This window comes from Rutilus rutilus (assembly GCF_951802725.1).
Source record: "Rutilus rutilus genome assembly, chromosome: 5".
Classification (NCBI taxonomy): Eukaryota; Metazoa; Chordata; class Actinopteri; order Cypriniformes; family Leuciscidae; genus Rutilus; species Rutilus rutilus.
The window spans coordinates 1,710,665-1,725,725 of NC_140213.1; the positions used below are offsets into that span (position 1 = coordinate 1,710,665).

General features: G+C 39.4%; 1 protein-coding gene across 1 annotated transcript in view; it reads left to right on the forward strand.

The window, feature by feature from the left end:
- The window catches only part of cd276 (CD276 molecule), a 190,299-nt gene that overhangs the window by 8,602 nt on the left and 166,636 nt on the right, over positions 1-15,061 (forward strand). The window contains exon 2 of the mRNA XM_084409138.1: positions 446-588. Within this exon, the coding sequence (XP_084265264.1) occupies positions 543-588 (46 nt within the window). The 5' untranslated portion in view covers positions 446-542. The remainder of the gene's footprint in view (positions 1-445; positions 589-15,061) is intronic.

The following is a 15,061-nucleotide window of genomic DNA, read 5'->3' on the forward strand; positions in this document are numbered from 1 at the left end:
TGTTCATTCATTCGTTTGTTCATTCATTCGTTGTCTGTCTGTCTTCGTTCGTTTGTTTGTTCGTCTATCTATCTATACTAGTGTTTGCATCCATGTATTTTCATGAAGTTTTGGGCCTAAATCAGTGTTTGAGTCCTTTAGCGGTTTGTTTTCCCTTTATCACTGAGATTCACCGAGATCCACATGTGTGTGTTATGTGTCGAAAGGTCAAGATCCGGCCATAACCCTTTCACGAGCATCGGTTTATTAATATCTATGGTTTAACAGCTGGTCATGTTCACTAGAGATCTCTGAAGGTTTCGCCTGATCCCTCTGTTCACACACACACACACACACACACACACACACACACACACACACACACACACACACACACACACACACACACACACACACACACACACAGCTCCAGGTTAATCAGTCTCTATGTGTTTTCTCCCCGCAGTGCCGTGATTGAAGGATCTGCCCCGCTGTTACACACACACACACACACGGACTCACACACTCTGGGTCGGATCACACACACTCGACTCGACGTCGTCATGCTGGCTCTCCTGTTGTTTGCTCTGCTGGCTGTTCGCTCTCACGGTGGGTGAAGCTTCTCTGATTAACCAAAGATCACAACCTGGAAACACACAAACAGAGACTCTGACAGGCGGCTCAGGCCTTCACTGATGCCTTCATACACACACACACACACACACACACACACACACACACACAAACAGAGACTCTGACAGGCGGCTCAGGCCTTCACTGATGCCTTCATACACACACACACACACACACACACACACACACACACACACACACACACACAAACAGAGACTCTGACAGGCGGCTCAGGCCTTTACTGATGCCTTCACACACACACACGCACACACACACACACACACACAAACAGAGACTCTGACAGGCGGCTCAAGCCTTTACCGATGCCTTCATACACACACACACACACACACACACACACACAGAGACTTTGACAGGTGGCTCAGGCCTTCACTGATGCCTTCATATATACACACACACACACACACACACACACACATATACACATACACACACAAACACAAACAGAGACTCTGACAGGCGGCTCAGGCCTTTACCGATGCCTTCATATATATACACACACACACACACACACACACACACACACACACACAAACAGAGACTCTGACAGGCGGCTCAGGCCTTCACTGATGCCTTCACACACACACACACACACACACACACACACACACACACACACACACACACACACACACACTAGGGCTGCACGATTATGACAAAAATCATAATTGTCGATTATTCCCTTGAAATTGTAATTGCGATTATTAAAGGGGTGGTTTACTGCCTTTTTTCTTTGCTTGATTGTGTTTATGGGCTGCAATATAACATGTCTTCGTGTTTCGTTTGTCAAAAAACGCCTTATTTTTCATAAATTTCACCTTTATTGTAAGCCGCTTCCTCCTCTGTCATTTGAACGACCGGTTGACTTCCTGAGTCTATGAAACCACTCCCTCAGAAAGAGGCAATGAGCTCAGATTGGTTAGTTCGGCCGGTGTGTTGTAATTGGCTAAACTGCGTCCGGAATCTTCACGCCCATTTCCTTTACGGGCGACAGTTGCATGTGCTCCTGGCCCGGTCAAATGTAATGGTGTCAATATTGCCTCATCAGTTTGAGCCAGAATCAGACCCAGAGAGCGGTGATGAAGAGAGTCAAGCAGAACCTCCGCAAACACGGCTCTTACTAAACGTTTCTGAATGGTATTTTTTTTTATTATTATTATTATTTTCTCAAAGAATTTCCATACGCTGTTACTTGAAAATGCTACTGCTGTTTGTTAGCTTTTGAGATACGCTTTCCCCCTGATTAAACATTTAATATAACTGAATACATGACTGAGTAATACCGTTTTTTAAAGATATTGTTTTATTGATAGAATGAACAACCGTTTAACTATTCACAAAACTTACCGGTAGTTTACTCAGTTTGTCGTTTTCTTACATGTGATAACAGCAGCTGAAGTTCGCTGTTGCGATATTTTTTTTAAGTTTGTACACGTTTCTTATACACACAAAATAACATCGAACTAACTAGCTACTATAACCAAACAGCTTTGGCATTGGTTTGCGTTCTTGATCAAATAAAAAAATTACGTCATAAAGTATACATGGAAAATACGTTTACAAAATTTGTAGCCTACTACAAATCCGGGTCCAAAATGTTTATACGCATCTGTCATATACTAAAGCCAGCGCTGGCATTTTTTTTACATCCTTGATAAAACTAAAACATTACGTCTTAAATTATACAGGCAAATACATTTAAAATGATTAAATCTTACTTGCAGGTTGTGGCCTCTGGTTTTAAAGCTGTAACTGCTTCATGTTGGAGTAATAGTTAGGGGTTCAAGCACGAAGTGCTGAAACCCTATTGTAATTGTGCTGATTTTTATTATTAGGGGTTCAAGCACGAAGTGCTGAAACCCTATTGTAATTGTGCTGATTTTTATTATTAGGGGTTCAAGCACGAAGTGCTGAAACCCTATTGTAATTGTACTGATTTTTATTATTATTATTATTAGGGGTTCAAGCACGAAGTGCTGAAACCCTATTGTAATTGCTCTGATTTTTAGGGGTTCAAGCACGAAGTGCTGAAACCCTATTGTAATTGTGCTGATTTTTATTATTATTAGGGGTTCAAGCATGAAATGCTGAAACCCTATTGTAATTGTGCTGATTTTTATTATTATTATTATTCTGCCGTAAAACGCATCGTGCAGCCCAAACCGTAAGAGCTGGAACCTTGAAACTTTGCCAGATGGTAGTACAAAAATCGAGGAGAGGTTCAGAGAATATGACCCCAATTGGCCCATAGGTGGCGCTATAGCAACCAAAAGCGCGAAACTGCTCATAACTCCTAGACCGTATGACGTAGACTCAAGTGTCTTATATCACTGGAAAGCTGGAAACCTGATGGTCAAAACGTATATCTCCGATTTCATTTCCTGTATGCAAATTGTCCGCCATTTTGAATTTTGTTAAAAACCTACTTTTGCGAACTAGTCCTAGGTTTTTTGTCCAATTGGATCCAAACCAGTGCAGAAATGTTCTCTGGAGTCTGAATATCAATAATTATCGAAAAAAAGTCGAAATTTCGATTCCTGATCGCCAGGGGGTGATAAATTAATGTTGTGGGAGGAGCCTATTTTACTAAAATGGCTATAACTCGAGAAGGAAATTAGATATCTTGACCAAACTTGGTGCACATGTGTATGAGTTCAATCTGGGGTCACAGTAAAAAAATCGCGACGATTGATCACTAGGTGGCGCTATAACATGAAAAAAACATGAAAACGGCTATGACCACGTGACCGTTAGTCCGATTGACTTGAAAATTGGTATGCAGTGTCTTGGTCCAAGGTGCCATGTATGTCTATGAGGACATTGGCGTATCTCGAAAAACATGGCCGCCATCGACCAATGAAATTTGAGCACCTATTAGACAAGGTTAACGGAGGCCGATCGGAACGAAACTCGATGGGCATGTTCGACTCATGGCCCTAGAGGTCTGTAAGAGTTTTGAAAGAAATCGGCCACTAGTTGGCGCTAACGAGTTTTATGGCTCTGTAATCACGTGGTGTTACACTTATCGTCACAAAATGCATATCATCTGATAGATCTGCTCATGCTGAACAACTTTGCCTCAAGAACTAATGCTGTCAATTAAACCGGTTATTAAATATTCGTAATTATGTTATAAACCTACTTTTGCAAACTAGTCCTAGGTTTTTCGCCCGATCGAAACCAGACCAGTCTAGGACAATTCTCTGGACACTCTAGATGAATAATTATCAAAAAAAAGTTGAACTTTTGCATGTAGATGGCTGTAATAGGGTCATTTAGAAAATGGGCGTGGCAAAAAAACATTAAAAAGCCTATAAATCCTAAATGAAAACTCAGAACTTCACAAAAATTGGTGAGCATATGTGACATAACATCATTAACAAGCATGCCAATTTTTATGGAGATCGGACGATAGGTGGCGCTATAACTGCTAAAAAGCTTTAAAACAATATATTTCCTATGGTATTTCCTGTAAATGGTCTTTTTCATCTATTATGTCAGTAGTTACATTCTTGGTAAATAAAACTTAATCACTTTTGATGCTTTTGTGCTTAAAGGCCTTAACTGCTTGAACCCCGATAAATGCTGCTTGCAGCTTTAATTATTATTATTATTATTATTATTATTCCGCCGTAAAACGCATCGTGCAGCCCAAACCGTAAGAGCTGGAACTTTGAAACTTTGACAGATGGTAGTACAAAAATCGAGGAAAGGTTCAGAGATTATGACCCCGATTGGCCCATAGGTGGCGCTATAACAACCAAAAGCGCGAAACTGCTCATAACTCCTAGACCGTATGTCGTAGACTCAAGTGTCTTATATCATTGGAAAGCTGGACGCCTGACGAACAAAACGTATATCTCCGATTTCATTTCCGCCATGATAGATTTTCCGCCATTTTGAATTTTGTCAAAAACCTACTTTTGCGAACTAGTCCCTGGTTTTTTGCCCGATTGGAACCAAACTAGTGCAGAAATGTTCTCTGGAGACTGAATATCAATAATTATCGAAAAAAAGTGGAAATTTCGATTCACGGTCGCTAAGGGGCGCCAAAACGTACGTTGTGGGAGGGGCCTATTTTACTAAAATGGCTATAACTCCCGATGTAAATGAGGTATCTTCACCAAGCTTGGTACACATGTGTATGAGTTTAATCTGGGGTCACAGTAAAAAAATCGCGACGATTGGCCTCATGGTGGCGCTATAAATTGAAAAAAACATAAAACAGGCTATAACCACCTGACCGTTAGTCCGATTGACTTGAAAATTGGTATGCAGTGTCTTGGTCCAAGGTGCCATGTATGTGTATGAGGACATTGGCGTATCTCAAAAAACATGGCCGCCATCGGCCAATGAAGTTTGAGCACCTATTAGACAAGGTTAACGGAGGCCGATCGGAACGAAACTCGATGGGCATGTTCGGCTCATGGCCCTAAAGGTCTGTAAGAATTTTGAAAGAAATCGGCCACTAGTTGGCGCTAACGAGTTTTATGGCTCTGTAATCACGTGGTGTTACACTTATCGTCACAAAATGCATATCATTTGATAGATCTGCTCATCCTGAACAACTTTGCCTCTAGAACCATTGCTGTCAATCAAACCGTTCATTAAATATTCATGAATATGTTAAAAACCTACTTTTGCGAACTAGTCCCTGGTTTTTCGCCCGATCGGAACCACACCAGTCTAGGACAATTCTCTGGACTCTCTAGATCAATAATTATCAAAAAAAAGTTTAACTTTTGCATGAGTATGGCTGTAATAGGGTCATTTAGAAAAGGGGCGTGGTAAAATGCACTCAAAAGCCTATAAATCCTAAACGAAAACTCAGAACTTCACAAAAATTGATGAGCATATGTGTCATAACCTGCTAAAGAAGCATGGGAAATTTTATGGAGATCGGACCATAGTTGGCGCTATAACTGTTAAAACGCTTTAAAACCATATATTTCCTATGGTAAATTGCCTGTATTTGCTGTAAATGGTGTCTTCTATCATCATATAATGTTCATATCATAATGTTCAAAACCAGTGCAGCACAATTCTCTGAACTCTCTAGATCAATAATTATCAGAAAAAAAGTTTAACTTCTTCAAAAGGTGATTTTATATGAATATAATGACATATTAAGCCAATAAGTGGTATTTTACTGCCCCCTGCTGTCATTTCATCATACTACTCCCTAATATTGTTATAAAATTCATATTTAGACTTTATAAAATCATTATTTTAACATTTACAATCACATTTTGTCAAAACTCATCTATTGAGTATTACTATTGACAATTGTGTTACACTGAGATATGGAAATGGACGAAAGTAAATGAATGAAATGAAACGAAAGTATAACGGCATTTAAGCCACGCCCCCGAATACAAATTCATTCATAACTCGAAAACGGAAAGTCGTTGCGCGCTCAAATTTTGATGGTGAGGACATCTCCGGGCTCTTGATCGAAACGTGTCGTCGCGGGCCTCGGGAGCGCGCCCCCCGCGCATCGCCAGTCCGCGGGACCCCCGATTTTGAACGACCATTACTCCCGACCCAGACCACCCCGAACATTGTGTGAGAGCTCGTTGGAAAGGTCCCGTCTTTGGCTACCTTCGATTCAAATGTGGTGTTATTTGCCCTGGGCATTCCAGAGATAATAGCCCGAACAGATATGCCTTATAACAGCCATAACTCCCAGCCCCAATCGCCCAAAAACACCTTGATGGTCTCATTCAACAGGGCTCCTCAAGCACTATCTATGCTCTGAGTTTCAGAATTTTTCGCCTTTTGGTTCCTGAGATATAAGTAAAAAAACAAATTCCCATTCATTCATTCAAACACTTCAACTGTAAAATGTAAGCTATGATACCACTGTTGTCCACTAGAGGGAGCAGCAGGATTACGCATGATCTTTTAATTCGCTTTCAGTATTGGGAAATAAACAAATGCTTTAAGAAGCAATCTTTTTTATTATGATTTTTTTTTTTATTATGATATTTGTATATATTTTATTTTTTTATTATGATTATGAACGGTTTGATTGACATTAGTGATTCTTGAGGCAAAGTTGTTCAAGATGAGGAGATGAAGATATTTTCACAATATCACATCCTAAAAACATTGAAAACATATTTGTCTTTGTGTGTGTGTGTGTGTGTGTGTGTGTGTGTGTGTGTGTGTGTGTGTGTGTGTGTGTGTGTGTGGATGTGTTTGTGTGTGTGTCTGTCTGTTTAAGCATGCTTAATGGAAAGAACATGGAGAAACTGCTTTGTTTTACTGGTGGATAAAAAAAGTCTTTCAAATGAAAGTGAGTCAATTAGTGGTCTTCTACTATGGAAGCAGGACATTCTACTTAATAAAATATTTTCATCTGTGCTTTTGCATAAGTTTTTGGACTATATAAAATTATTGCATGAAAATCACCTATTATAACACAGTCATGTTTTGTCAAAGTTTATCACTTCATTTTTACTGAGCTCTCAGTTTGAACAATTCTGCCTCTCAGTGATTCATTTGAAATCTGAAAATGGTGTTATACAGAGGAGATTTGCAATTATCATTTTGTTACCTATCTTTTATTTTAAATATCTACATCTACAACAAAATGTGTGTGCATGTGTGTGTTCAAGCATGGTTAGTGTATTAAGTATTATTGTTTAAGTATTATTGTTTTCATTTACATTTTAACCACCAGAAGAAGAACACTCATTGGTTCATTCTGCTCACTAAAATATTATTTTTCATTTTTTTTCCATTTGAAATATTGTTTAAACTTAATAAAATCATTAAAATAACATTTCAAATCATATTTTGTCTGTTTATAAATCCCACAGACTCACATTGGCTGTAATACTAATGTTTTTGTAAAACACAGACCTGATAGTCTAATCTGTGTGTATTGTGCATATATTATTGATATTATTACTATTGCAAATCATGTTATTATAACTCATATCTTAATAGAATATTATTTGTAATTTTAATTCTTTATTTCTTAATTGTTTTTGTATGATTACTACAGATATTATCACCAAAGATATCAACTACACCTTCACTTTTAGTATTGACATGCTGCACACACAGCACAATCACACACTCACTAATGCATTCAAATAAATGTAATCTTACTGTGCTACTTTATTTGTACATGATTAGAATGAACAGAAATCTAAGAATATTTTTCTTCTTTTGTTAAAGCCATTTCAGACTCCAAGTAAGCATTATATTACTAATCATCTATTTTAAAGGTGCCATACAATTGAAAACTGTATTTATCTTGGCATAGTTGAATGATAAGAGTTCTGGACATGGAACTGACATACCGTGAGCCTCAAACACCATTGTTTCCTCCTTCATGTGTAAATCTCCTGTTTGCAAAAGACCGCTGAAAAATGAGTGAATCCCACCATAACACCGACTGTGACGTTGGAGTCAGGATCATTAATATTTATACCCCCCAAATTTGCATTTCCCAGTCCATTTTCTAGGCCAGGCAGTGTTAATGTGGACCTGCACAGCCAAATCATCAGAAGATCTGCAGGTATTGTGAAGAAGCAAGCAAGGACAATAGTGAAAATGGCAGATCATGGATATAAATGTTATGTCTGAGGCTGTGCTGCGGATTTGAGAACTTTTCATTCCCTTCCCACAAAAGAGAACTGTCAACAGGCATGGTTGATGTTTACAACAGGATACCTCACCATTTTAATTCAAAGCTGTTAGTTTGCTCTTAACGGAGGCCGATCAGAACGAAACTCGGTGGGCATGTTCGACTCGTGGCCCTAGAGGTCTGTAAGAATTTTGAAAAATCAGCCACTAGTTGATGCTAACAGGTTTTACGGCTATGTAATCACGTGATGCATATCATTTGATAGATCTCCTCATACTGAACAACTTTGCCTCAAGAACTACTGCTGTCAATCAATTTGTTCATTAAATACTTGCGATTATGTTAAAAACCTACTTTTGCGAACTAGTCCTAGGTTTTTCGCCCGATCAGAAATATACCAGTGCAGTACAATTCTCTGGAAGCTCTAGATTATTAATTATATAAAAAACTTTAACTTTACCCATTGGGTAGCCATAACAGGATCATTTAGAAAATGGGTATGGCAAAAAACACTCAAAAGCCTGTAAATCCTAAACAAAAACTTAGACAACTCACTAAACTGCCTTATGTGCTTAAAGACCCTAAATGCTTGAACCCCGCTAAATGCTGCTTGCAGCTTTAATTAGGGGTTCAAGCACGAAGTGCTGAAACCCTATTGTAATTGTAAGGATTTTTATTAGGGGTTCAAGCATGAAATGCTGAAACCCTATTGTAATTGTAAGGATTTTTATTATTATTATTTTTCTTCTCCGCTAAAACGCATCGTGCAGCCCAAACCGTAAGTGCTAGAGACTTGAAACTTGGCCAGAAGGTAGTACAAAAATCGAGGAGAGGTTCAGAGAATATGACCCAGATTGGCCAATAGGTGGCGCTACAGCGCAAAAAACAAAAAAATTGCACATTTTTGCTTAAATCTCATTAACCGTTTGTCACAGACTCAAGTGTCTTATATCATTGGAATCCTTGGGTCAAGCCGAACAAAATTGGCCTCAAGGATTTCATTTCCGGTATGCAAATTTTTCCGCCATTTTGGATTTTGTCCAAAACCTACTTTTGCGAACTAGTCCTAGGTTTTTCGCCCGATCGGAACCAAACCAGTGCAGAAATGTTGTCTGGAGTCTGAATATCAATAATTATCGAAAAAAAGTTGAAATTTCGATTCACGGTCACTAAGGGGCGCCAAAACGTTCGAAGAAGGCGGAGCCTATTTTACTAAAATGGCTATAACTCCAGAAGTAAATGAGGTATCTTCACCAAACTCGGTACACATGTGTAAGAGGTCAATCTGAGGTCACAGTAAAAAAAACGCGGCGATTGGCCACATGGTGGTGCTATAACATGACAAAAACATAAAACAGGCTATAACCACCTGACCGTTAGTCCGATTGACTTGAAAATTGGTATGCAGTGTCTTGGTCCAAGGTGCCATGTATGTGTATGAGGACATTGGCGTATCTCAAAAAACATGGCCGCCATCGGCCAATGAAGTTTGAGCACCTATTAGACAAGGTTAACGGAGGCCGATCGGAACGAAACTCAATGGGCATGTTCGGCTCATGGCCCTAGAGGTCTGTAAGAATTTTGAAAGAAATCGGCCACTAGTTGGCGCTAATGAGTTTTATGGCTCTGTAATCACGTGGTGTTACACTTATCATCACAAAATGCATATCATTTGATAGATCTGCTTATGCTGAACAACTTTGCCTCTAGAACCATTGCTGTCAATCAAACAGTTTATTAATTATTCACGAATATGTTAAAACCCTACTTTTGCGAACTAGTCCCTGGTTTTTTGCCCGATCGGAACCAAACGAGTCTAGGACAATTCTCTGGACTCTCTAGATCAATAATTATCAAAAAAAGTTGAACTTTTGCATTTTTCGCATGGGTATAATTGTGTCATAAAGAAAATGGACGTGGCAAAATGCAATAAAAAGCCTATAAATTCTAAACAAAAACTCAGAACATCACGATAATTGGTGAGCATATGTGTCGTACCATGCTAAAGAAGCATGGAAATTTTTATGGAGATCGGACGATAGGTGGCGCTATAACTGTTAAAAACTATGGTAAATTGCCTGTATTGCCTGTGAATGGTCTTTTCCATCTATAATCATAATGTTCATATAATAATGTTCAAAACCAGTGCAGTGCAATTCTCTGGACTCTCTAGATCAATAATTATCAGAAAAAGTATGACTTCTTCATTTGGATGGCTATAATAGTGTCACTTCAATATGTGGCCATTACCAAGTGTCCCCAAAAGCCTATATCTCTTTAATGAATGTTCAAACCTTCTTAAAAACAAGTCAGAACATGTGAAATATCTCTCTGAACATGCATGAAAATTTTCAGACAGATCTGACAAAATTTGCCTCTATAACAGTTAAAAAGGTGAAAATGATATGGATTAATGGCATGTTAAGCCAATAAGTGGTATTTTACTGCCCCCTGCTGTTTAAAATAGTCATTTTGTCATATTGGTATTGGTATCAGCCATGGTAAATCATGATAAACTATGGTAAGTGTGTGTGTGTGTGTGTGTGTGTGTGTGTGTGTGTGTGTGTGTGTGTAAGCATGCATTGAGTTAACATGGAAAAACTGGTTTGCTTTAGTGCAGAAAACTGGTTTAAAGTGAAAGTGAGCCAATAAGTGGTCTTCTAGTGCCCTCTGCTGGCCATTCTACTTAATAATGAAATATTTTACATGTGCTTTTGCATTCATACTTGGACACACACTAAAAATCACGTATATAACTAACTATTATAACACAATAATATTTTGTCAGTGTTCATCACCTCATTTGCACTGACACTTCACATAATTGCTAGTAATGTGGTTAATCATGCTAGAAACATTGTAAATCATAGTAAATAATACTGAAATGAGGTGTATCAAGGTAAATCATGCTAGAATCCTAATAAATAATTCTGGAACATGGTATATGATAGTAAATCATGCTAGAATCATATTAAATAATTCTTGAGTGGCAAATCGTTGTGGGAGGAGCCTATTTTACTCAAATGGCTATAACTCAAGAAGTAAATGAGATATCTTCACCAAAATCAGTACACATGTGTATGGGTTCAATTTGAGGTCACAATAAACAATTTTATGGAGATCGGACCATAGGTGGCGCTATAACTGTTAAAAAGCTTTAAAACCATATATATCCCATGGCAATTTGCCTGTATTGGCTGTAAATGGTCTTTTCCATCTATTATGTCAGTGGTTACATGCTTGCTAAATAAATCTTAATGACTTTTGATGCTTTTGTGCTTAAATGCCTTAAAGGCCTTAACTGCTTGAACCCCGATAAATGCTGCTTGCAGCTTTAATTAGGGGTTCAAGCATGAAATGCTGAAACCCTATTGTAATTGTAAGGATTCGTAAAACGCATCGTGCAGGACAAACCGTAAGGCCTAGAGACTTGAAACCTGGCCAGATGGTAGGCCTCAATTTGGGGACAACCTATCAGAGTATGACCCCGAATGGCCCATAGGTGGCGCTACAGCAACCAAAAGTTCAAAATCACTCATAACTCTTAGACCGCTTGTCCCAGGATCAAGTGTCTTATATCGTTGGAATCCTTGGCTCAAGGCGGACAAAATGGCTATCTCCGATTTGGATGTAGGCAGGGGAAATTTTCTGCTATGTCGGATTTTGTCCAAAACCTACTTTTGCGAACTAGTCCCTGGTTTTTCGCCCGATCGGAACCAAACCAGTCTAGGACAATTCTCTGGACTCTCTAGATCAATAATTATCGAAAAAAAGTTGAACTTTTGCATTTGGGTGGCTGTAACAGGGTCATTTAGAAAAGGGGCGTGGCAAAATACACTAAAAAGCCTATACATCCCAAATGAAAACTCAGAACTTCACCAAAATTGATGAGCATATGTGTCAGAACATGGTGAGGAAGCATGCAGAGTTTCATGGAGATCGGACCACAGGTGGCGCTATAACTGGCAAAAAGCCTTCATTCTTATTAGGGGTTCAAGCATGAAATGCTGAAACCCTATTGTAATTGTAAGGATTCGTAAAACGCATCGTGCAGGACAAACCGTAAGGCCTAGAGACTTGAAACCTGGCCAGATGGTAGGCCTCAATTTGGGGACAACCTATCAGAGTATGACCCCGAATGGCCCATAGGTGGCGCTACAGCAACCAAAAGTTCAAAATCGCTCATAACTCTTAGACCGCTTGTCCCAGGATCAAGTGTCTTATATCGTTGGAATCCTTGGCTCAAGGCGGACAAAATGGCTATCTCCGATTTGGATGTAGGCAGGGGAAATTTTCTGCTATGTCGGATTTTGTCCAAAACCTACTTTTGCGAACTAGTCCCTGGTTTTTCGCCCGATCGGAACCAAACCAGTCTAGGACAATTCTCTGGACTCTCTAGATCAATAATTATCGAAAAAAAGTTGAACTTTTGCATTTGGGTGGCTGTAACAGGGTCATTTAGAAAAGGGGCGTGGCAAAATACACTAAAAAGCCTATAAATCCCAAATGAAAACTCAGAACTTCACCAAAATTGATGAGCATATGTGTCAGAACATGGTGAGGAAGCATGCAGAGTTTCATGGAGATCGGACCACAGGTGGCGCTATAACTGGCAAAAAGCCTTCATTCTTATTAGGGGTTCAAGCATGAAATGCTGAAACCCTATTGTAATTGTAAGGATTCGTAAAACGCATCGTGCAGGACAAACCGTAAGGCCTAGAGACTTGAAACCTGGCCAGATGGTAGGCCTCAATTTGGGGACAACCTATCAGAGTATGACCCCGAATGGCCCATAGGTGGCGCTACAGCAACCAAAAGTTCAAAATCACTCATAACTCTTAGACCGCTTGTCCCAGGATCAAGTGTCTTATATCGTTGGAATCCTTGGCTCAAGGCGGACAAAATGGCTATCTCCGATTTGGATGTAGGCAGGGGAAATTTTCTGCTATGTCGGATTTTGTCCAAAACCTACTTTTGCGAACTAGTCCCTGGTTTTTCGCCCGATCGGAACCAAACCAGTCTAGGACAATTCTCTGGACTCTCTAGATCAATAATTATCGAAAAAAAGTTGAACTTTTGCATTTGGGTGGCTGTAACAGGGTCATTTAGAAAAGGGGCGTGGCAAAATACACTAAAAAGCCTATACATCCCAAATGAAAACTCAGAACTTCACCAAAATTGATGAGCATATGTGTCAGAACATGGTGAGGAAGCATGCAGAGTTTCATGGAGATCGGACCACAGGTGGCGCTATAACTGGCAAAAAGCCTTCATTCTTATTAGGGGTTCAAGCATGAAATGCTGAAACCCTATTGTAATTGTAAGGATTCGTAAAACGCATCGTGCAGGACAAACCGTAAGGCCTAGAGACTTGAAACCTGGCCAGATGGTAGGCCTCAATTTGGGGACAACCTATCAGAGTATGACCCCGAATGGCCCATAGGTGGCGCTACAGCAACCAAAAGTTCAAAATCGCTCATAACTCTTAGACCGCTTGTCCCAGGATCAAGTGTCTTATATCGTTGGAATCCTTGGCTCAAGGCGGACAAAATGGCTATCTCTGTTTTTAGCCCGATCGGAACCAAACCACTGCAAGAATATTCTCTGGAGTCTGCCAATCAATAATCATCCAAAAAATTCAAAATTTCAATTAACGGTCGATAAGGGGAACCAAAATATTTGATGGCACCAGGGCCACTTTTACTGAAACGGTTATAAATTGTGAACGGAAAGAGATTTTTTTGCTGAACTTGGGATACATCTTCCTGAGCTCAATCTGAGATCACTTGAAAAAATCGCAACAATTGGCCACTTGGTGGCACTATAAAATGGTTATAACTTGTGAACGGAAAGAGATATTTTCACAAAACTTGGGACACATGTTCATGAGCTCATTCTGAGGTCATGTGAAAAAAAATCATGACAATTGGCCACTTGGTGGCACTATAAAATGGTTATAACTTGTGAGCGGAAAGAGACATTTTCGCTAAACTTGGGACACATGTTCATAAGCTCAATCTGAGTTGACATGAAAAAAATCGTGACAATTGGCCACTTGGTGGCGCTATAACAGTGAAAAAAATCATAAAAATAGCTATAAGCGCACCCAACTGTTAGTCAACTGAAAATTGGCACGCAGTGTCTTTGTCCAGGGTGCCATGATAGTCTATGAGAACATTGGTGTATCTCAAAAAACTCAGTATACGTCATTGGCACAATGCCTTGAAGGAGCCTTAGAAGTTTCAAGCCAGTGTTTTTTCACAGGTGTGACCTCCTAAGTCTCCTGAATCCTTGCCGAGTCCAACAATACCAAACATGCCAGGTTTCACCTTATGGTTTTTGTAAGTGTCATTTAGAGCTTTAAAAATTTGTGTTTATCTTCAAAGCCGTTAGTCCGATCGAGACAACAACAAAAAAACAAAGGAAATTTGAAAACATAGGTAAATAGCTAAACAATAATGCCAAAATGTTAAAATTATGATAGGAACTGACAAAAAAATTAATTAAATCCAACCAATTTCACCCATGGATCATTTTGATGCTCTCACATGTTTGAAACGAACAATGATGGGTTGTGGTAAAATTTGTTTTGAATTGGGACTGGCGAATCCCCGTCCATACTGTCAATGACCATTCGCAAAGACCCGCCCACTTTAGTTACTGTTGCTATGTCTGACAAGCGACGCCACTCTCACACCACACCAAGTTCTCACGCAGTGAAAAATACATGGAAATACATGCGGATCAGAGAGGAGACTGCGCGCTGTCAGACAAGTACTTTTGATATGAAACAAATGGCGCTTTTCCACTACACAGTACCAGCTCGCC